Here is a 22,748-nt window from a genome sequence, read left to right on the forward strand (position 1 = left end):
TGGCAGCTCTTCGGGTCAGGTTAGGTCCAAGCGGCCAAAACCAGACTTCGTTTTTGAAGCTCATTTCCTGGTGTTGTAGTTCCTAGTTGCTCACTAGCGCCACTACGGATGGCTCCAGTATAGGTGTTTTCATATTCGGTTTCCATGCACGTCTACGGTACAAATGCGATCAAAATACAAAGTCAAAAGATTTTTCTCACAAGAACAAATAGTCATATTAGGTGTATTTTATTCGTCTTATGACTGTCCATGGGTCGATCTCATGATTTATTGCGTCATTTGGGCACAGTGCCAATATTTGTTCTGGACCAATGAGGTACAGCTTGCGTCGCTTCCGGATTACTGCGGTGGACTGAGCTACACTATGGGTTACAATCTGTGGTCACTAGGGTGGGAGGTGGCGTCTCTTGGCCTTGACATTGCGGCTCCTCCTTTTAGAAAAGCCCTACAAATGTTCTCAGTGTGGGAAGTGCTTTAATTACACATCTGGTTTAAATAGACACCTGAGAATTCATACACACTGGAGCTAGAGTGTGTTACAGCAACAGTATGGGTGGATCCCAGATCAGTTTCTGATCTGGGATCCACACACACACATCACTAATTAAAACAGAAACTGATCTGGGATCCACCCATACTGGGGATCTTATTAAGACAGAGAACCTCAACAGTACAGAGCTTGGATATATAACCCATCTGCCTCCTTACCAAATCAAAATGACTATTGATGATGGAGGATACGTTAAGGTTGAACACAACAGTGACTTGCAGGATATTAAGTATGAATCCAGTGAAGGTTTAGTGAGTGATCTCATGAATACTATGATGAATGGAGCTGGTGATGATCAAAAAGACCAGACTGAAACTTGGCAATGTGGTGGAGAGCAAAATCCAATCTTTAAAAAAGAGGAAATGTGTGATTTTCCAACCCAATGCAGGGACTTAAATCATCCTTCTAATATCAACATTGAGAATAATCAGATCAGAATTGTCCAGAAGAGTACAAACGGTAGCAACACACATACTAATTGTCATAGAATGAATGTGATTATTGAACCCCTGATTATTAATTCCAGTAAAGGACCAAACCTAATGAATTTCTTTCCAAACCAGACTGTTTGTAGAAACAAAGGGGGAACTAATACTGGTGAAAAGCCATACAAGTGACACAGTGTAGTAAGTGTTTTCATGCAAAATTTGACTTAAATAGACACCTCATAATTCATACAGGTGAAAAACCATACAGGTGTATACACTGTGGTAAGCATTTTCATACTGATTTAAATACATACCTTGGAATTCATGCAGGTGAAAAGCCATACAAGTGTACACACTCCAAGAAAGATTTTTATACAAAATCCCAGTTGAATAGACACCTGGGATTTCGTACAGGTGAAAAGCCATACACGTGTACAGAGTGGAAAGCTTTTTGTACAAAATATGAGTTAAATACACACCTTATCATTCATACTGGTGAAAAGCCATTCAAGTGTACACACTGCGAAAAATATTTTTATTCAACATCTCAGTTGAATAGACACGTAAGAATTCATGCAGTTGAGAAGCCATACAAGTGTACAGTGTGGTAAGAATTTTTTTTACAAAATCTCATCTAAATAGACACCTGAAAATTCATACAGGTGAAAAGCCCTACAAATGTTGTCAGTGTGGGAAGTGCTTTTCCACAAAGTCTTATTTAAATAGCCACCAGAGAATTCATTCAGATGAAAAGCCCTGCAAATGTACTCAGTGTGAAAAATGTTTTTCCCAAAGAAAAGCATTAAATTTCCACAAGATGATTTATACAGGTGAAAAGCCATCCAAATGTACACAGTATGGTAAGAGTTTTTATACAAAATCTCATCTAAATAGACACCTGAGAATTCATACAGATGAAAAGCCCTACGAATGTTGTCAGTGTGTGAAGTGCTTTTCCACAGTCTCTCATTTCAATATCCATCACAGAATCCATACAGGCGAAAAGCCCTATAAATGCATTCAGTGTGGCAAGTGTTTTTTCCTCAAACAAGTGCTTTAAATCCCCACAAGAGGATTCATACATGTGAAAAACTCTAGAAGCGTATTCATTGCGGGAAGTTCTTTTTGAGCACAAGTCATTTAAATCACCACCGCAGACTTCATATGGGTCTTTCTAAAGTGTTTCATTAAAAAAAAAATTTTTTTAATTCAGGTGAAGAGCCTCATTGTGTGAAGGGTTAGAATGAGAGCATCTTTTACATGATGTGCTTTGTATGGCAGGTGTTCCAGAGGTCCATTAAATGTCAGATGTAGCCTCATTTCTTTTGCATTTCAGGGTGATAATTTGTGATATTCATGCCATTGACACAAGAGTAATTTCTTTGAAAGAATCTAAGTTAAAACTGTTTTACTGTAGAAAGAAACATAATATGTATTGCTGGTGTAGAGGCTGTAATGTTTATGTCAACTAAAGCTGATCATTAAACTTCAGACAGTATGTTTCATCTGAAACATCACTGGAGGATCATTGTTTCACACTTTTTTATACATTGTACATGAATTGCACTGTAGATTTGGCCTCTACGACTGTATTTATGAAGATTTAAAAATGGTCTTTCTTCAAAAAGTAGTTTTAATACCCTTTTAGCAGTTAGCAGTGTTAATATTTTTAAGAAGCAATACTCTATAGCTTTACAAACACAGTTTGTACATAGTATTCAGGTTTAATTATATTTTATAATTAGCCATTTGCAAATAATTCTTCTAAATTCTTTACAAATTCTTTCAAGTGCAGGAGCAAATACACAGATGCCATGGTGGTCATTCTTACTACAAATATGCAAATGTTTTCAGGAGCTACCATTAGAATAAAGCAGGATCAGTAAATTATTAAGTGATGTACTTTGAACATACATTGCTAGACGAAGTAAAGAAACAAAATTCCCATAGGAGCTTATGGACTGCGAAGCATTCAAAATCAATGTTGTGTGGAAATTGAGGTGTGGACACAAAGTACAGAGACAAAAACACAGGGACCAGAATAAATTGAGAAGCAGTGATTTATAATTGTAATAAACAAAAACAAGCATGGATACTAAAACACAGGGGCAAAAATTTGCATAGGTACAATCTAAATTACAAAAGGAATGGAACTCTGAGAACATATACTCCCATGTCACTCCTCTGCTGCGATCACTGCATTGGCTACCAGTCACTGCCAGGATCCGGTTCAAAGCCCTGATCCTCGCCTACACTGCAGTCAACAGGGCAGCCCCTATCTACTTGCAGGACATGATTCGATCCTATCTGCCTGCTCGACCATTCCGCTCTGCAGCAGCAGGGCGCCTTGTACCCCCTCCCACCCGAGTAAAGGAATCACAGAGCTTCTCCACCCTAGCTCCCCAGTGGTGGAACAAACTCCCTGTCCCTCTTCAAACCTCTCCCTCACTACCCATTTTCTGCCGTGGACTGAAGACTCATCTCTTCAGACTACACCTGGGCTAACTACCACCATTCTGTATATTTCATTCTAAATCCACACCCCCCCCTCATGACACTTGTTACATGTTCCCCCATCACAGCCCTTTTTGTAATTTGTATTTGTCCTAATACTGAAGCTTGTTCTTCTGCCTAGTTGGCTTTGCAGAGGTTAGGTCACAATAACTAAACTGTGTTCTTGGCTAGAAATAGCTGTACAAAATAAGTATTGTATCTTATTGAACCTGTGTTTTGTAGTTGTCCATGACCATGAAATTCACTTTTTGTACGTCGCTTTGGATAAAAACATCTGCCAAATAAATGTAATGTAATGTAATATACGCCAAAATAAAACTGGAGACCATGGCACTCAAACACTAAGCAAGAGACTCCAGCACTGAGCAACTACAGAGAAAACAGAGGCATACCTTTTTCTCCTACGAAAGCAAAGAATGCTAATTTGGCAAACATGGGGTGGAATTGATTCCCCAGAATGTTGACAGTATAAAGAAGACAAGTTTCAGATCATGCATTCAACCTTGGAACTGTTAGTAGGGGGCTAAACCCTGGTCACAGTTCCAAGGTTGAATGCATGATCTGAAACTTGCCTTCTTTATACTGTCGACATTCTGGGGAATCAATTCCACACCATGTTTGCCAAATTAGCATTCTTTGCTTTTCAGTTGCAAAGGGCAAAGTCAGCATAAAAGTAAATGGGTTCCTCAGTATGGGTTCCACCATTAGAGCAAGATTTCTGATCTCTAATATGCAATTTAGGATGGACATGCAGGGATTTAATCCCAGCCACAATTTATGGCATCAGGGAGTTGCCTGAAACTCATCTGATTCTTATAGTAGACGTTCTGGAGAAGCAAATTCATCCTATTTTAACAAGTTATAATCCTTCGTTTTGTAGGACAGCAAGATATTTTTTCAGACTCACACACTTTAGTAAAATATGGCAGTTATAAATTTGCTTGGCCAAGTCATTAAATTTATTCATTAAGACTTGCAAATATCTTAAATAACCAAATCATGGTATAATCATGCAATACAGTACATTACATTACATTTATTTAGCAGAAACTCTTATCCAAAGCAACGTACAAAAGTGCATATTGTTGTCATTGGAACAAAGATTATTATGTTTTTATATGTGCAATATTATGTGTGCTGATGGCATTATTTACTTTCAGTAGCTACTGCAACCAATTATGAGATAATGTCAATTCAAACTTCTATTGTGAAATTTCCCACTCTCGTGCTCACAGGAAGTCGATTTATTTTTGTAGCTTATTCTGGCCATTTTGACTGATAGTCCTCCATGGATTCACACTGCTCAACTGAACTATCGTCCACCTTGTGGTTCATACAGCTTTAACACAGAATTGCATATCAAGTTAAGCAAATAATTGACTGTCTTGAAAAAACTGAGTTATCAACGAATAGGGGTAAGTTTTACAAAATAATCTTGACGCTTTGACAGTTCTGTTAGTTGTGTTTTGAAGTAAGGTTAAAATTGGGTTTCCTTTCACCAATATTATTAACACAAGAAATATGTTTATGTGGCAGTAGCTGCAAAACCGCATCGTTTAATTAATTTTAGAATTTGAAAACGCTGGACTGGTCCCACGTTGCTTCTGTGTGAGATAAATAAAATTAGGCTTACGTGTGAGTTAAAGGTGTCGCTGATGTTTTAACTACAGTTAGCACACGTTCGTCGCCGCCACGTCTGAATGATTAAATCTAATTCATCGGTAAAATGAATTATTTATATGGCGGGTGAAAACTGAAAAGTTCCAGGTATTCCCTTCTGAAGCGTAGGCCTACTGTCCTGTCACTTTTACATGTGAGAAGGAGGTCCGTTTGCTAAGTACGTCGCCTATCATGAATGCCTTTTAATCACTTTTTCTCGCTCGCTCGATCGCGTCGCTTTATGTCAGGAACGGGTGTGATACGTCGCCAATAAGTTATTCTGTGGCAAGATCTTTTGGAAGGAGTCAACTGGAAATACAGACGATTTACTGTCTCCAGTAAGGCAACTTGTTTTGTCTCTTCGCTTCGTGGCATTTTACGGTTTTTTTGAGAACAACCACCTCCGTTGTTTCAAACTAAAAGTGATCACACCTATAGCAAGCCGTTTAAACATTTAATAGCTAGACTGGATACTGTGGACTTCTGTATAGTATAAATATTGTGGATATCCATAATTGTAATTCTTCCTATCCAGAATGCAGTTTTAGACATCTGAAATTGTAATTCTGAATATCCAAAAAGATAATAATAAATGCCAAAATGGCTCACTTCAGTTATGACTAGTAAGACTTGGATTGTAGATATCTGAAATGGGAGTTGTTCCTGTTAAGAATTCTATGGATATCAAAAATGACGTTGTGGATATCTGAAATTGAAAACCAAATACACATGAATGGCAAAAGTGACGTAATTTGTCCTTGGAAGAATGACGTTGTGGATATCTGAAACGACAATTGTGGATAGGAAGAATACCATTGTGGATATCTGAAATGCTCATTTTGACTAGGAAGAATTGAATTACGGATATCTGCAATACATATCCAGTCTAGTTATTATGTTAAAACGGCCACTTGCACTTTTTAAGGATTTAAAGATATCTTAAATTGAATTTTGACTAGGAGAAATACAGTTTTAGATATCGTGAAATGCAATTTCTACTAGTAAGAATGTCATTGCAGACATCTCTAATTACCATTCATGACTAGTGAGAATACAATTTTAACTAGGAGAAATGCTATTATGGATATCTAAAATGTAATTACAGATAGGAGTGTGGTTCAATTAAATGTTAAAACGGCTTTCCATATCACACCAAACAGAACTAGGCTACAGTTATCTCCAGGTTTGTGTGACAAGTGAAATGATTATATCTGTGACATCAGTAGGTCTCTTAAAAGGTAGGCTATTTTGACTAGTAAAAATATATTTGCGGTTATCTTGAATTATCATTCTTACTAGTCAGATTATAACTGCAGATATGCATTTGTAGATATCTAAAAGTGTAAAGCATTTTATGCAAGCCAAACAACCGGCACGCCGTTAGAAAGGTATGTTCATTATCTGAAATGCTTCTCTCTAGTCACTATAACAGCTTGCCACTGGCTGAAATTGTGTACTGTCCATGTTGAAGCGACGGGACCCATTTGTAATAGTGAAGGACTACTTAAGCAGTAGCCTACGGGTCAGAGAAGGATATATATTGTTTTGTACACAATATTTTTGACGTGTATGCAAACGGCTAAAGAGACAACAACGATAATTGTTTTTGGGACAAAAAATGACTATTAATTTTGTTAGCTGGATTCTTGCCGTTGACGAGCATACTGACTTTATCGTGATGTGTATCTTCAGCGATACACATCATGTGAGCGTGAGGACCCCCCCCCCCCCAGCTTGTTTTGTCGCTAAAACAGAGGCATCGTAAAATAGATTATAGCTATAGAACCATGAGCTTTAACACTTTCAAACGGTGTATTGTGTGACCCGATTGATATTTTGTGTGACCAGATGAAAATTGCACTGTAAAAAAACAAACAAATAAAAAAAATAGAAAACCAGAATGAATGCAAAAAAGCCCACTCCATCCAACTTAAGGGGTTACATGCCATTTACTTGATACAAATTTGCACTCCCAAACAAAGCATTTGAAATGTAATTATAAAAGACAGTACTACGCTGTAGAAGTGGCAGAATTCAAATGGTTATCAAAATATAAAAAGGGAAACAGCACCTCCATCTTTGCCATGAAATATATTCACTACTGTGTTAAAAAAGGTGGTAAAATGGCATTGCATTCCCAGGTGATTGCAGGAACATTTTCACAGGTTTCCACATGTCAGCCATCCCATCAAAGTGGGTCTTCCTTTGTGCCTTTGGAAGTAACTCCTGCCCTTGTGTACCAAATTAAGAGCTGCAGTAGGGCCTGTTTGATTTAGGATAAATCCCTTCCCCTGTTTCTCTTCAGGAGCTACACTTCTGCGCACCTTTGAGCAGCAGTATGATGCAGGCAGGAGTCTGTCTGAGACAGGACACTGAGACAACACTACCAGAGCTCACTGAGGAGCACAGGGTCAGACCGAAAGAAGAGGAACTCAGTGGACTGGAGTCTGTCCACATGGCAGAGTCAGAGACAGAGTGTGCTGCACCAGGACTCAACACACTGGAGCCAGTGTGTGTTACACCACACTGTGCGGTCAGTGATATAAACTACTCACACACATCAATGATTAAAACAGAAACTGATCTGCACTCCCACCACACTGGGGATCTTATTAAGACAGAGAGCCTTGACAGTACAGAGCTGGGATATGTAACCCATCTGCATCCTGACCAAATCAAAACCGAGACTGATGATGGAGGATACCTTACGGCCGAACACATCAGTGACTTGCAGGATATTAAATGTGTTCATATTGAATCTGATGAAATGAAGTGTGAATCCAGTGAAAGTTTAGTCGGCGATCCAATGAACACTGTGATGAATGGCCTTTGTGTTGATCACAAAGACCAGAGTGAACCGTGGCAGTGTGCAGGAGAGACAAACCCAAACTGTAAAACAGAAGAAGCTGATGATGTGCCAACCCAGTGGGTGGAATTAAATCACCACTGTGACAGAACCAATGAAAGTAATCAGACCGGAATTGTTCAGAAAAGTACAAACAGTCAAAAAAAACATTTTCATTGTGAGACAATGAATGTGATGATTGAACCCAAGATAGTTAATTCAAGTAAAAACCCAAGCTTTTTGAATTTCAGTCAAAACAAGACAATTTGTGAAAATAAAGGTGAAATTAATCTAGGTGAAAAGCCACACAAATGTATACAGTGTGAAAAGTGTTTTCGTAAAAAAACTGATTTAAATACACATCTGAGAATTCATACGGGTGAAAAGCCATACAAGTGTATGCAGTGTGAAAAGTGTTTTTGTAGAAAATCTGATTTAAATACGCATCAGAGAATTCATACAGGTGAAAAGCCCTACAAATGTACTCAGTGTGGGAAGCATTTTTCGCATGGAAGTGGTTTAAAATGCCACAAAATGGTTCATACAGGGGAAAAGCCCTACAAATGTCCTCAGTGTGGGAAGTGCTTTTCAAAAATATCTCATTTAAATATCCACCAGAGAATTCATACTGGTGAAAAGCCTTACAGATGTACTCAATGTGGAAAGTGTTTTTCTCATAAAAGTGGTTTCAATTGCCACAAGATGATACATACAGGAGATAAGCCCTACAAATGTCCTCAGTGTGGGAAGTGCTTTTCCACAATATCTCATTTAAATATCCATCATAGAATTCATACAGGTGAAAAGCCCTATGAATGCAGTCAGTGTGGAAAGTGTTTTTCCCAAACAAGTGCTTTAAATCGGCACAAGATGATTCATACACTCGGGCTTCCAAACCCTGTTCTTGGCGATCTACCATCCTGTACATTTTCATTTCAACCCTAATTTGGCACACCTTATTTTCTTGATTAGCAGCTCAATGAGGTCTCTAGCTGTTGAATGAGGTGTGCTTTATTAATGTTGGAGTGAAAACCTATAAGACTGTACATCTCCAGGAACAGGGTTCTCCACTCTGCTTTACATGATGTGTTTTGAGTGGCAGGTGTTGCAGAGGTCCATCAGCTGGAAGATGTAATTCCTTGTAGATTGAAGGGTGATGTTTTGTATTATTGATGTCATTGACACAATGTATTTTGAAAGAAAAAATATATAAACAGTTTGGAGGTTTTGTAGAAAGAAACATTGTAATGTATATTGTCAAACCAAGATTCTGAAAATGAACTAGACAATACTGGCCTTTTCATTTGTTTTACTACCTGTGCAATGGCTACAATGTGTATGTGATCATTAGACTTCCAACAGTGTGTTGTATCTGAGGTATCAGTAGATAATCTTTGTTTCACTCTTCATTTTTTTATTGTTGTATATGAATAAGCTTTTCACTGTATCTTGTACAACACATCAAATTTCTATCGTTGAACTTTGTTAGTAATTGTACACTGCCTCTGATAAACTGAATTAAGAAAATAAATAATTGCGCTGTGTATTTTACCGTAACAAATATCCATGTACATTCCCTAATTAAGATGGCTCTAATCAACATATGTTCTTTGTCTAACAACACTTTCATTTTGAGTAACTTTTATGTCTCTCAGGGTTTAGATTTCCTTAGCACAGCTAAGGTCCAGTAATAGGATCATGGTATCCTTCTAGATTGGCTCAGGCAGAGGGTGGGTAAACTTGAACTGCCTGTGACTGGTTTCTAACAGAAAAGTCAGGTTCGCTGTCGGTGAGTTTGTTTCATCATGAGTTCTGTTGACATGCTGTGTGCCCCAGGGATCAATTCTTGGTCCCATTTTGTTCTCTTACATCTTACATATATTTCTCTTTGACATTGCAGTTTCAGTAATATTTCCTGTCATTGCTATGAGAGCGACGTAAACCTCTTCCTGCATTTTAAGCCTAATGACTTGAGTTACCTGCCCATTTTATTTTATTTTTTCATTGTCATTTAGGACTGTCATTTAGGACTGGCTGTCACAACTTATCAATGTGGAAAGTGTTTTTCCCAGTGAAGTGAGTAGGTAAATCTTCACCAGAAAAGTCATACAAATGATAAGTTCAGCAAATGTTCTCAGTGAGAGTAGTGCTCTTCCAAAAAATATTTAAGTAATCACTAGAGAATTCTTACAGGTGAAAAGCCCTACAAATGTATTTAGTGTGGAAATTGTTTTTTCCCAAACATGCTGTAAAATGCCACAAAATGATTCACACAGGTGAAGAACCCTAGAAGTATAGTCAGTTCAGGAAAGGTGGTTTGTAGTAAAATCTAATTTAAATATCCAGCAACATGTTCAAACAAATGAATAGCCCTACCTTTGTATTCCGGTGGGAAGTGTTTTAATACAAAATACACTTTAGATGCACCTGAGAATTAATCCAGATGAACTGCTGTACAAATGTCCTCAGTGTGAGAAGAGCTTTTCAATGATTTCATTGTGTTAATAAATAATTTCCAACATTTTGCAATGTTTCTAATCATGCAGTAAAAATTTTAATTCCTTGTAGATTTAAGGGTCATGTATTTTGCGATGAAGAAATTGACACAAGTGTAATTTTTAAAAATTAAAGAAACATTGTGAAAACTGTACTGTAGGAAGATACATGATAATGTGTATTGGAAATTTGTATTTTGAAAATATAATTTGGCTATACTGATCTTTTCAGTTGTTTTATTGCAATTGTAGAGGCTGTAATATGCATGTCTGTTCCAGCTGATCGATAGCTTTTTGGTTTACCTGACAGTATGGTTTACAGTTGAGGCCAAAACATACACCTAGGCATATATCATCAACTTAATTTTTCCACATTGCCACACATTTCATGTTACCATACATTTCCTGTGTTAAATCAATTAGGGTATCTACTTTATTTTATTTTTTTTACATAAGAGCTTATTTCAAAATAATAGCTAAGAGGCAGATTTATTTCAGCTTTTACTTTTACCTTTTACCAGCTTTTACCAGTTCCTTTGTTATTGTCTTGGGGTTCAGTTAAACCTTTTGGATCAAACTTCGTTCAGCCCTGGAAGTTAATTTGTGCCTCCTTCCTGGACGATGCAGTGTCTGTGTGGTCACAAGATTTTTATATTTGCATACAATTGTTTGTACAGATGCTTGTGATACCTTCAGTTGTTTGGGAATTGCTCCTAAGGAGGAGCCAGACTTGTGGAGGTCCACATTTTTTTTTTCTGAGGTCTTGGCTGAGTTGCTTGGATTTTCCCACAATATTAAGGACTAAAAATCAGTGGCTCTAAAGTTAGGCCCTTTAATACAGCCACAGGTGCCAATTAACTCCCAATTAACTCCTAATTATGACAATTGCCAATCAGAAGCTGCTAAAAAGTCATTACATCAATTTCTGGAATATTCCTGTCTGTTTAAAGAGGCAGTCAACTTGGTGTATGTAAACTTTTGACCCACTGTAATTTTGATATAGTGAATTAAAGCTGAAATAAATCTGTCTCTGATCGATCATTTTAAAATGATTTCTGATGTGAACAAAGTAAATGCCCTAATTGACTTGCCAAAAGAAATTACGGTAACATGAAATGTGCGGAGTTATGAAAAAATGAGTTTGAATATCTTTAGCCTAGATGTATGTAAACTTTTGGCCTCAACTGTACCTGAGATATAATTTAAGGATCTTGTTTCACTCTTTTTTTCAGTATTGTTTTTGAATTATGTAGGAAATTATTTTACATTGTGAATGTGAGCACATACGAATGTCTTTCATTGTTCATTGTTCTCTGATTTACTACTCCTGTTTGTAAATGTTGTGCAATTCCTGTAGCATATAACAAAAATTGTGCAACAAATAATTTTGACTCCTATGGGGTGTGAATCAGCTCAACCATTTCATACTTTTGTTTTTGTCTGTACATGTAAATATTTTCATTGACATATCTTTTATTGACATTAATTTCAGTAATATTTGCAAATAATTGTGGACATTTAGACCTTAAACCTAAGAGGAAAATCGCATCTTCTCCAACTTGCCTGATTCCATTCCTAGACACTAAGTGGAATCCTTTTTACCACACTTTTATTGATTTCGAATCTTATTCTTTTAAATTATATTTTTGTTCTTGTAAATATGTAGAAAAATGTGGGTGCAAAATAGTTAAACACCAGCATCAATTCTGCTTGAGTTAGATTAAAACTCATCTGATTCAGCTGCGAAAGATTTTCACGCACCCATTTCACCTTTCTTTACTGAATTTTCTGTGTGGCAAATTTGGGTAGGCGAGGGTATTTTAAACCCCATCAATAGTTACTAGGGCTAATATTTATTCTAAACATAATCTGATTGTTTTTATTTACCTTAATATGAGTTAACAAAAGAAAATTAACTCATGAAAGTAAAATGTGTTCCAGATGTCTTTAAAAAGAAATAGTCGTGTAATCTTATAATTCCGTGATAATATATGATTCAGTACTACGAAATAATGTTACAATTAAATTCTTTTATTTTGAAACACCTCACTCGCGGTTATTTGACGTCATAATCTTGCTGGGTCTGTCTTCGCAGTGCATTCGTGATGTTTATCATTTCACACGACTTTAATATGTACATCAGATCATTCGTTTAGAATTACATCAAGTTAAATAAACGAATAAATTAAGTTAAGGTAGGCTATCTTAAAAAAAAACGGGATTTTTTTTTTTTTTTAACAATACAGTAACATGTATGCTTTGTAGCCTACCAGCACACTTCCTAACGGGTCGGCTAATTTACAATCCTTTCGTTGTTTTCCCAAAATAGGCTATGTGTTTGCTCATGTTGAGATTGGATAATTCATTTTAGATTTTGAAAACTTCCATCGCTACTTCTCTACAAGGTGGTCAATTAGATTGTATTGAGTTAAAAGATGTCGCTAAATAACGTGAGATACGATGGCCTGCACTTGAAGGTACTTTTCCGGTAGTTCGCTGACTATTTCAAGGAAATCTTAGAAGTGTATTGGAATTGTGTTTCTTATTTTGCTGTTTTATTACACAATTAAGTCATATTCATTTTCAAGTAGGTAGTCCTGCGGTTATTAAAATTGGAAATGGGGACACATATGTGTACTGGTTTTCGTAAATCTGTGGCTCAGTTAAGATTGACTTTTGTTTCAGTTCATTCATTTTTTCCCCCTTAAACCTGCTGGGTAAATCGCAGCATGCTTAGCTCAAGTTAAACCTGTGAAGAACTGCTTTACAACTGGAACAGCTATGCAGCTCGCCTGTTTGATTAAGGCTAAATCCCTTTCCCTGTTTTCCTCCAGGGGCTGCAGTTCTGCACACCTTTGAGCCGCAGTATGATGCAGGCAGGAGTCTGTCTGAGACAGGACACCGAGGCAACACTACCAGAGCTCACTGAGCAGCACAGGATCAGACAGAAAGAAGAGGAACTCAGTGGACTGGAGCCTGTCCACATGGCAGAGTCAGAGACAGAGTGCGCTGCACCAGGACTCATCACACTGGAGCCAGAGTGTGTTACAGCACACAGTGGGGTCAGTGGTGTACACCACACACGCACATCACTGATTAAAACAGAAACTGATCCATGCTCCACCCACACTGGGGATGTTAAGACAGAGACCCTAGACAGTACAGAGCTGGGATATATAACCCATCTACATCCTGAACAAATCAAAACAGAAGCTGATGATGGAGAATACCTTAAGGCAGAACACATCAGTGATTTGCAGGATATTATATGTGTTCATATAAAATCTGATCAAGTAAAGTGTGAATTCAATGAACGTTTTGAGAGTGATCTCATGAGCACTATGATGAATGGAGCTGGTGTTTATCACAGAGATCAGACTGAACCCTGGCAATATGTGGGAGAGTCAAATTCTTTGAAGCTGGGAAAGTGCTGCAATAAGCAATGTCATTTAAATAGCCACTATATAGTTCATACAGCTGAAAAGCCCTACCAGTGTATGCAGTGTGGGAAGTGTTTTGTCAAAGAATCTGCTTTCAGTAACCACTTAAGAGTACACGAGAAGAACTACAAGTGTACAGAATGTGGGAAAAGTTGTTTAAGACAATCTCATTTAAATAGCCACCAGAAAATTCATGCAGATGAAAAGCTCTACAGTTGTATTCAGTGTGGAAAGCAATTTTTGCAAGCATGTCATTTAAATCGCCACCAGAGAATTCATACAGGTGAAAAGCCCTATAAATGTACAAGGTGTGGGAAGTGTTTTTTAACTAAATCTCATTTAAATAACCACCACAAAATTCACACAGGTGAAAAGCCCTACAAATGTACTCAGTGTGGGAAACAATTTTCACAAGTATGTCATTTAAATCGCCACCAGAGAATTCATACAGGTGAAAAGCCCTATAAATGTACACAGTGTGGGAAGAGTTTTTCACGAGTATGTATATTAAATAGCCATCAGAGAATTCATACAGGTGAAAAGCCATATAAATGTACACAGTGTGGAAAGTCCTTTTCCCAAGTATGTGTTTTAAATCGCCACCAGACAATTCACACAGGGGAGAAGCCATACAAGTGTACACAGTGTGGCAAATGCTTTTTAACAAAATTTAATTTACATACCCACCAAAGATTTCATACTGGTGAAAAGCCATATAAATGTCCTCAGTGTGGGAAGTGCTTTTACACAAAATCTAATTTAAATTGCCATCAGAGATTTCATACTGGTGAAAAGCCATTCAAATGTCCTCAGTGTGGGAAGTGCTTTTACACAAAATCTAATTTAAATTGCCATCAGAGATTTCATACTGGTGAAAAGCCCTACAAATGTACTCAGTGTGGGAAATGCTTTTCCCAAGTAAGTGATTTGAATCGCCACTGCAGAATTCATAAGCGGGATAAGCCTTATAAATGTTCTCAGTGTGCAAAGTGCTTTTCAAAAGTATGTGATTTAAACAGCCACAAGATAATTCATACAAATAAAAAGCCCTACACGTGTACACATTGTGGCAAGTCTTTTTTAACCAAATCAAATTTAAATGTCCACCAACAAATTCATACAGGTGGAAAGCCATACATGTGTACACAGTGCGGTAAGTGTTTTTCACAAGTTTGTCATTTAAATCGCCACTGGAGAATTCATACAGGAGAAAAGCCTTTCAAATGCTCTCAGTGTGGGAAGTGCTTTAACACACGTTCTAATTTAAATAGCCATGAAAAAATTCATTCAGGTGAGAAGCCCTACAGGTGTACGCACTGTGGGAAGTGCTTTTTCAAAGTAAGTCATTTAAACCGCCACCAGAGAATTCATACAGGTGAAAAGCCCTACAAGTGTCCCCAGTGTGGAAAGAACTTTTTAACTAAATCTAATTTGAATAGACACCAAAAAATTCATTCAGATGAAAAGCCCTACCAGTGTCCTCACTGTGGAAGGTGTTTTTCCCAAGTATGTAATTTAAGTAGTCATCAAAAAATTCATACAGGTGAAGAGTCGTGACAACTTTTCATTGTGGCAAATATTTCATGACGGCATGCTTTATGCAATGTCCTTTTTGTTGGAAGAGTTTCTATTGTTCATCCTATTGTACAAAATTCCCTTTTTATTGTTTCAGAAAAACACCATGGTTTTGGTAGTAGTTTAAGAAAGTAAATGTTGTGGTGTACCTTGTGTAGGAAGTGTTCCTAAGGTTTCAGACAGACACCTCACAAGTTATCTCACCAACAGGAAATGTACTGTGCATTTTAATGGTAGTAATTCTGAGGTAAGAGCAGTGAGTTGTGGAGTGCCTCAAGGAAGTTGTTTAGGGCCACTTTTGTTCTCCATTTTTACAAATGATTTACCTCATTACCTAATTTTGAATTATACCACCATTGCGATGTATGCAGATGATTCCACAATATATAAATCAGCACACACACCTGGAGAACTTGGTAGGGTTTTGAATGAAGAATTAAAGTTAATAGAAGAATGGGTAACGGAAAATAAATTGGTTCTTAATATAGAAAAGACAAAATGTATGGTATTTGTTTCAAAATATTAATTAAAAGTCGCACCAATTTTACACCTAACTATAGGAGATATAGATATTGAACAAGTAACAGATGTAAAGTTATTAGGGATTACTGTTGATAGTAAAATGTCTTGGAACAGCCAAATTGATCAAATGGTGGTAAAAATGGGCAGAGGCATGGCTGCTATAAAACACTGTAGAAAATTCATGCCTATTTGTTTAACCAAATGATTAGTGCAAGCATTAGTGTTATCACAGTTAGATTATTGTTCAGCGATTTGGTCCAACACAACAGAAAGTAATCTGAACAGGTTACAGGTAGCTCAGAACAAAGCAGCTCGCATTGCTCTTCACTGCCCATATCGAACAAGAGTAAATACAATGAGTAATCATTTGGCTTGATTAAGTGTAAAATGCAGGTTGCATTATTCTCTAGTGTGCTTTATTAAAAATATCATCCTAACTAAAATCCCAGAAATACTTTATAGTAACCTATAATTTTTCAGACAGACATTATTCTACTCAGCAGTCATCTGAGAATCGTATTCTGTTGCCTCAGTGTAGAACTACAGAGAACAGTTAATTATCGAGCAATAGTGGCATGGAATTCATTACCAAGTTTTTTGATTCAGAAAGTAATACAACAAGTTTTAACAAAAAGTTAAGATTGTATTTGTTCACACAGGGAATAGTGTAGAACACTATATGATTTTTTGTTTTTTCTGTTCTTGAAGATGTAATTGGTTGTAGAGAGCTATCCATCACACTTTTATTTGTGATTTAATGGATGAGTTGCTAAATGATTTCTTTTCTCAATTATTTAAAAGATGAAATTATTATATAGAGCTATCATGTATTGACAGGCCTTGAGTTGCTGTCGGTTGTTGTGTGTCTTAGTGGTTGTGTTATGTATTGTGTGTTGTTATGCATTGTGTATTGTTATGTATTGTGAGTCTTATTGTGAGTATGAATGTTACAGATGTGTATCGATGTATTTTTCCGTATTGAAGTATTGTTAAAAGATTTATAGGGACCCCAGGAAGAGTAGCTACTGTTACAATACAGTAGCTAATGGGGATCTAAATAAACAAACAAACACACAAACCTGAAAATTCTTATAAATGAATAGCACTTGAATTTTATTATTATTTAGATTAAAATGAATTTAATTTATTTTTATGATAATAAAGATTTATTATTTAAATCTTTAAATCATCACCAAAATATTTCACGTGAAAGGCTATAAAGGTTTGTTCGTTTTATAAAGTATTAAAATACTCCATATGGTGTGAAGTGACAGAAAAATCATTCATGTGAAAAGTCATAAGCAAAATGGTTCATTATGTTCATTTCAATATCAATGTAAGTCATGTGGAAAGTTTTCTTACCATGTGAAATGCAAATGAAGTCGCTTTGGCTAAAAGCCTCTGCCCAATGGCTAAATTTTCATTTTTCACACTTGGTCACATGGGTTTTTTAAAAACTTTGTGTTGATATTATAAACTTACATAATTTTAAGTCATACAATTGAACTGTTTAAAACTGGAATATATATTACAATCACCAGTCGTAAAATTACTCTGGTGGAAAATCATACAGCTTTTTTACAAGCTAATGGGACTTTTCAAAGCAACATTATAAGGTACTAACTTCTCAAATAAAATTTTGGATTTTGGCCTTTTTAAAAAAATATGCTATAAGGTTCAAATTTCACTTGTACTGAATTATTTTTGTGATCTGCTGTTGTGTAGCAAAGGTTTCCTAGTATTACAGTGTATAGTTCTCCCTGTGGTATTGCCAGTTGATCTTATTTTGGACAGGCCTGTGAAAAACAGAACGATCACTGGGACAAATGGGCCTCATTTTCCTGTCATAACCAGTGTTTCTGACCATTTTATTCTGTCAAAAGTAAAGGATGATATTTTGTGATGATGACATTGACACCAATGTAATTTGAACGATGTGAAAACTATTTGGATATTCTGTACAAAGAGACTTGTTAATATGTATTGCCAACATGTATTCTGAACTTGACACTACTTGCCCTTTCAGTTATTTTATATTTCAGTTATTCAGAGGCAATAATATGCATGTCAGCTAAAGCTGATCATTAGACTTTAGACAGTGTGTTTTATCTCAGATATCAGTTGAGGATCTTTGTTTCGCTTTTTATTTTTCCATTTTAAATATGAATTGTATATGAAATGATTTTATATTGTGAATGTGCATATACCAAGGCCTTTATGCCATGTACATTTCTGTATTTGTGCTTCACTGTGTCATTGTTCTCTCCTTTACTGCCTCCTTTAATGCCAGCAGTTATACCACCATGCACCCGGCTTCTGCCGAATGGCTAAAGCTAAGCGAGGGTGGGCTTGGTTAGTACTTGGATGGGAGGCCACCTGGGAAAAAGTAAGTTGCTGCTGGAAGTGGTGTTGGTGGGCCAGTAGGGGGCAATCTTCCCTCTGGTTGAATAAACCCCAATGCCCCAGTGCAGTGACAGGGACACTGTGCTGTAGGAGATGCTGTCTTGGTCCAAGGTCCTGACTCCTGTGGTCATTAAAGACCCCATGACACTTGTCGCTAAGACTAGGGGGTTCGCCGGTGTCCTGGCTAAATTCCCAACCTGGCTCTCTCAAACTTGCCACCTAATCAACCCCTGATTTAATTGGCTAAAAAAATGTTCTCTCCCTCTCCACCTTAGCTAACGTGTGGTCAGCGTTCGGGAGCAAATTGGCTGCCGTGCATCACTCAGGTGGGTGCTACACATTTGTGGTGGGTCAGATGAGTACCCACTCATCACTGTAAAGCACTTTGAGCATTCAGAAAAGTGCTATTTAAATGCAATGTTTCATTCATTCAGTTTGTAAATATGGTTTGATTCCTGTTGCATACAAATCATAACACCAATTGTGCAACAATTTTCAATTTGCTGAAAGTAAAAAAAAAAAGATTTAATGTATATCTCAGATATGTAAGTAAATAAAATGGTCTTTATCAAATAAAACAGCAACAAATATGCAATCTATGGTGGACATATAGTACTTAATGGGAAAGCACATCCTCAGCCAACCTAAGTGGTGAAGCCCAGGAAGTAAGCTTGTACCGCACATGTCTTCGTTGTTTGAGGGCAAAATATTGAGCTCCCCATTAAAGTGAGTGGGGAATATCAGACATTTGAAGTCAAAATAAAACTTCCCCAATGGTGTTTTGAAACTCGATTAATGTCGATTGAGGTTTCATATGAACAGCAGATTGAAATATATGTATTATGTAGTAGAATATGTACATAATGTAATTTATGATCACAAAAAATTGGCCAATTAGGTTTTGTTTTATTGTTACATCACCTTGGATTTCTACATTAAAATCAATGGGGAGCAAGCTATTTTGCCCTCAAGAGTTCTGAACATGCGCAGTAGAGGCTGTTTCCCAATACTTCCTAGGCTTCACCGACTGACCACTCCTACCCTCTCCAGTTCCTATGTACACTCTATGGTTGAAACCGATTGAAAGTGAGGGAAAAGAGACGCGATTACATTGCTCGCAATGTGTTATGGGATTTGTAGTTCATTCCCTCTTAAAAAACTTTAAGTACACAGTCTTGTACCTTTGCCTCTTTACAAATGTTTTGGCTCTGAATCATTTTTATAATGTCACGATTCATCTCGTAGCTGGATGGTTCAAGACTGAAAACTATATCATCTAGCGTGTTTCTGAAATGTCTCTGGAGAAAATGATTGGGAAATATACTTCCGGAACCAGGGCCACTAAAAAAGTGGGTGGTAACATTTCTGCTTAATTTTTATTTTTTCTAAGGATGACTTAGCGAGCTTCCATACATTTACACTACTCTTTTATCACATGCTTTCTGGTTCATACAATTTTAACACAAACATATAATCATTCACTGCCAAGTATTACATTACATTGAGCTGAAGCAATTGAGTCACCAATGAATAAGGGTAAGATTTTTCACCAGCGGTGTCACACGCATACACACGTGAGCAGACTGTGCTCTCTACAACATTTGCTTTGACTGTGTTGACGTCTCACATTAGACCTGTCCAGTGTGAGATATTTTGAACTATTTACAAGAACATAAAAATGAATCGCAAATATTCACAATAATATAGTGCCCTTTATCACTATTGCAGTGTCCTTTATGCAAGCATTCTTTGATATAAAAGCTCCAATAATCAATCAAAAATGCCTGCACTAAGCTTCCACTAATGTGCTATGTGAAAATGAAAAGTCAAAGTAACTTGGTACACAGCAAAATAACGAAGCCACAATTTCAGCAAGACCGAGGCTGTAAAAGACTTCCGAAAGCTATGTAAATGAGTTTGAGGAATACGAGACTGTAAGTTTATTGTAGCATATACAGGGTTTCAAAGCAGAGGCATAATGGATAGATCATTGAGAGAGCCAATTTTTTCGGGCAGGAGCTTGCTTTCACGCAGTTCACTTGGCATTGGAATGTCTAATTGAGATCATTTTTTTCACAATTTGCACAATACAGGCAAAATAAGCCAGTGACACATATCCTGCCTCTCGTCCAATGCATGCTGGGATAGACTCTTGCACCCCCCGTGACCCTGCCCTGGATAAGCAGGTATAGGCCTAGATAATGGATGGATGGATGAAAATGATAGCTGAAAGACCTATACTGAGGGCAACCACAATGGCCCTAGTGAACAACGTCTCTCAACATTGCTACATATGCTGCATTCGGTTGGTCTTGTCAACTTGTAAAGTTGGAAAAAATATCACATGACCAGCTGTAATATACTAGGTATTTTCATTCAGGTGGTCATTGGCAAGTTGTTAGTTTATCACGCGAACAATCTGTATATCTGCTGAGATGTCAAGAAGCTTGGTCCAGTGTGATTGACCACTGCAACATGGAAATAATGGAAACCAGGCATAAACTCTGCCATGTTTTGACATTGGTAGCATACAAAAAGTACATAAACCGTCCAAAAACAGAATAAATCTCATGCCCTCATTAAACTTGGCAACTCTGCTTAAACACATTACGATAGATAAATAAATTAAAGTTATATGGATACATTTACTATTAACCTGGTACATTGTTGTTATCGTCCAGCAACTGTTAAGAGCAAGGTGAGGTCAGTGGTACATCACAACTGGTTAACTCAGGTATAAAGGAACTTGCCCGAGTTTACCACTGGTATTTACGACTTTGTCGGCCATTTGAATGTAACTTCTTGGTGGTTAACTCAGAATTTTCCAACTGTAAAAGTCGACAAGGGCTGGTCGAATGCACCAAGAGAGCATACATAGGAACTGGAGAGCGTAGGAGGGGCCAGGGGGTGAAGCCTAAGAAGTAACAGGAAACATGCTCAACAGTACATTGAGTCCAAAAGCGCTTGCTGCCCCTTGAATTCCGAGTAGAAAGCAAATTTCTTTGGCAATTTCACAACCAAAAAAAAAAAAAACCTGCATCCATTAATTTATGGTGATCATAAATTTCATTATGTGTAGCAGTTTGTGAAACAATGATTGCTTGGGTCTAGAAATTCTGGGAAATTAGTTATTTTATTACACATCACTCATCATATTTTTATGATCTGCCTTTCATATAAAGTGTAGCAGTCATTAATCAAGTTTCAAAATGCCATAAGGGACATTTTATTTTGCCTTCAAAAATCAGATATTCAACATGTGCAGTACAGGCTTACTTCCAGGGCTTCACATGCTCATGTTAGCTGACGGCATGCTTTCTGGTCTTGTTAAATCTGCGTGTATGGCTTGCTAAAACTACATTCAGTGTCATGTGGTGACTGCAGGGATCTTCTAGTCCACAAAAGGGCTTTTTTTTTTTTTTTTAAACCATCAAATTCAGCAAACATATTGTGGATTGAAATTTTCAGGTCATGTTGTACCCAGTAGAGGTTGTTTTAACTTTTCACTTTGAGAATGAAACAAATGTGTACATTTACCAGGCCCAAACCTTTGCATACCACTGCAGCTTTACAAACAGGTAGTAAAGTAAAAAACAATGACACAGTGAAGGGCATTAAAGGTTTATACAAAAATGTACATGACATAAAGGCCTTGGTACATGCATTCACAATGTTAATTTTTACAATGTTATTTTTAACACAATTCATGTACAACTTTGAAAATAAATATCCTCAACAGATACCTCACATAAAAACCATAGAACGTATAATCATCAGCTTTAGCTGTCATGTACATTACAGATTCTACACTGTCAATAAAAGAACTGGAAATGGCAGTACTGTCAAGTCCATTTTCAGAACACATGTTGGCAAGACACACAGCCATGTTTTCACATTCAGATGTCAGTTTCATCATCAAAAAAATATCAGCCTTTGGACCTCAAGGGAAACACATTTTTACAAATAATATCATAAACAACTGTAAAGGAAAACTGGATCCCAGTTCGTCCCAGTTATTGTGCTTTTCTTCAAATGTATTTTCCACACATTTAATTTCATTCACTTGTACGAATTTATGTATGAGTACAGAGTACATTTCTAGGGTTTGTCACCTGTATAAATCATCTTGTGGTAATTTAACTAACTTCCATGGGAAAAACACTTTCCATACTGAATACATTTATAGGACTTTTCAACTCTGTGAATTGTCAGGAGTTCATTTAAACCCATTTTTTATTAAAACACTTCTCACACTATGCAGACTTCTGGGGCTTTTCATCTGCATGGATTCTCAGGTGTTTATTTAAATCAGATTTT

At 36.9% G+C, this 22,748-nt stretch overlaps 3 protein-coding genes across 8 annotated transcripts in view; 2 read left to right on the top strand and 1 right to left on the bottom strand.

Moving 5' to 3' along the window:
• The window catches only part of LOC118219963 (zinc finger protein 708-like), a 235,537-nt gene that overhangs the window by 148,623 nt on the left and 64,166 nt on the right, over positions 1–22,748 (top strand). The gene's annotated exons all lie outside the window — the stretch shown is intronic.
• The window catches only part of LOC118220427, a 426,649-nt gene that overhangs the window by 11,906 nt on the left and 391,995 nt on the right, over positions 1–22,748 (bottom strand). The gene's annotated exons all lie outside the window — the stretch shown is intronic.
• LOC118219948 (zinc finger protein 345-like) lies at positions 4,215–19,601 on the top strand. 6 transcript variants are annotated; one of them, XM_035403469.1, is made up of 4 exons: positions 4,215–4,907; positions 7,457–7,684; positions 13,326–14,718; positions 14,803–19,601. In XM_035403469.1, the coding sequence occupies exons 2-4, from the start codon at positions 7,490–7,492 to the stop codon at positions 15,486–15,488; spliced, it is 2,274 nt and encodes a 757-aa protein (XP_035259360.1). In that variant the 5' UTR covers positions 4,215–4,907; positions 7,457–7,489; the 3' UTR covers positions 15,489–19,601. The 6 variants fall into 6 exon arrangements, with proteins under 6 accessions (XP_035259360.1, XP_035259359.1, XP_035259363.1 ...); XM_035403468.1 differs by having other exon boundaries at positions 13,326–19,601; XM_035403472.1 differs by lacking the exon at positions 7,457–7,684 and having other exon boundaries at positions 13,326–19,601.

Source organism: Anguilla anguilla, chromosome 2, assembly GCF_013347855.1.
Source record: "Anguilla anguilla isolate fAngAng1 chromosome 2, fAngAng1.pri, whole genome shotgun sequence".
Taxonomy (NCBI): domain Eukaryota; kingdom Metazoa; phylum Chordata; class Actinopteri; order Anguilliformes; family Anguillidae; genus Anguilla; species Anguilla anguilla.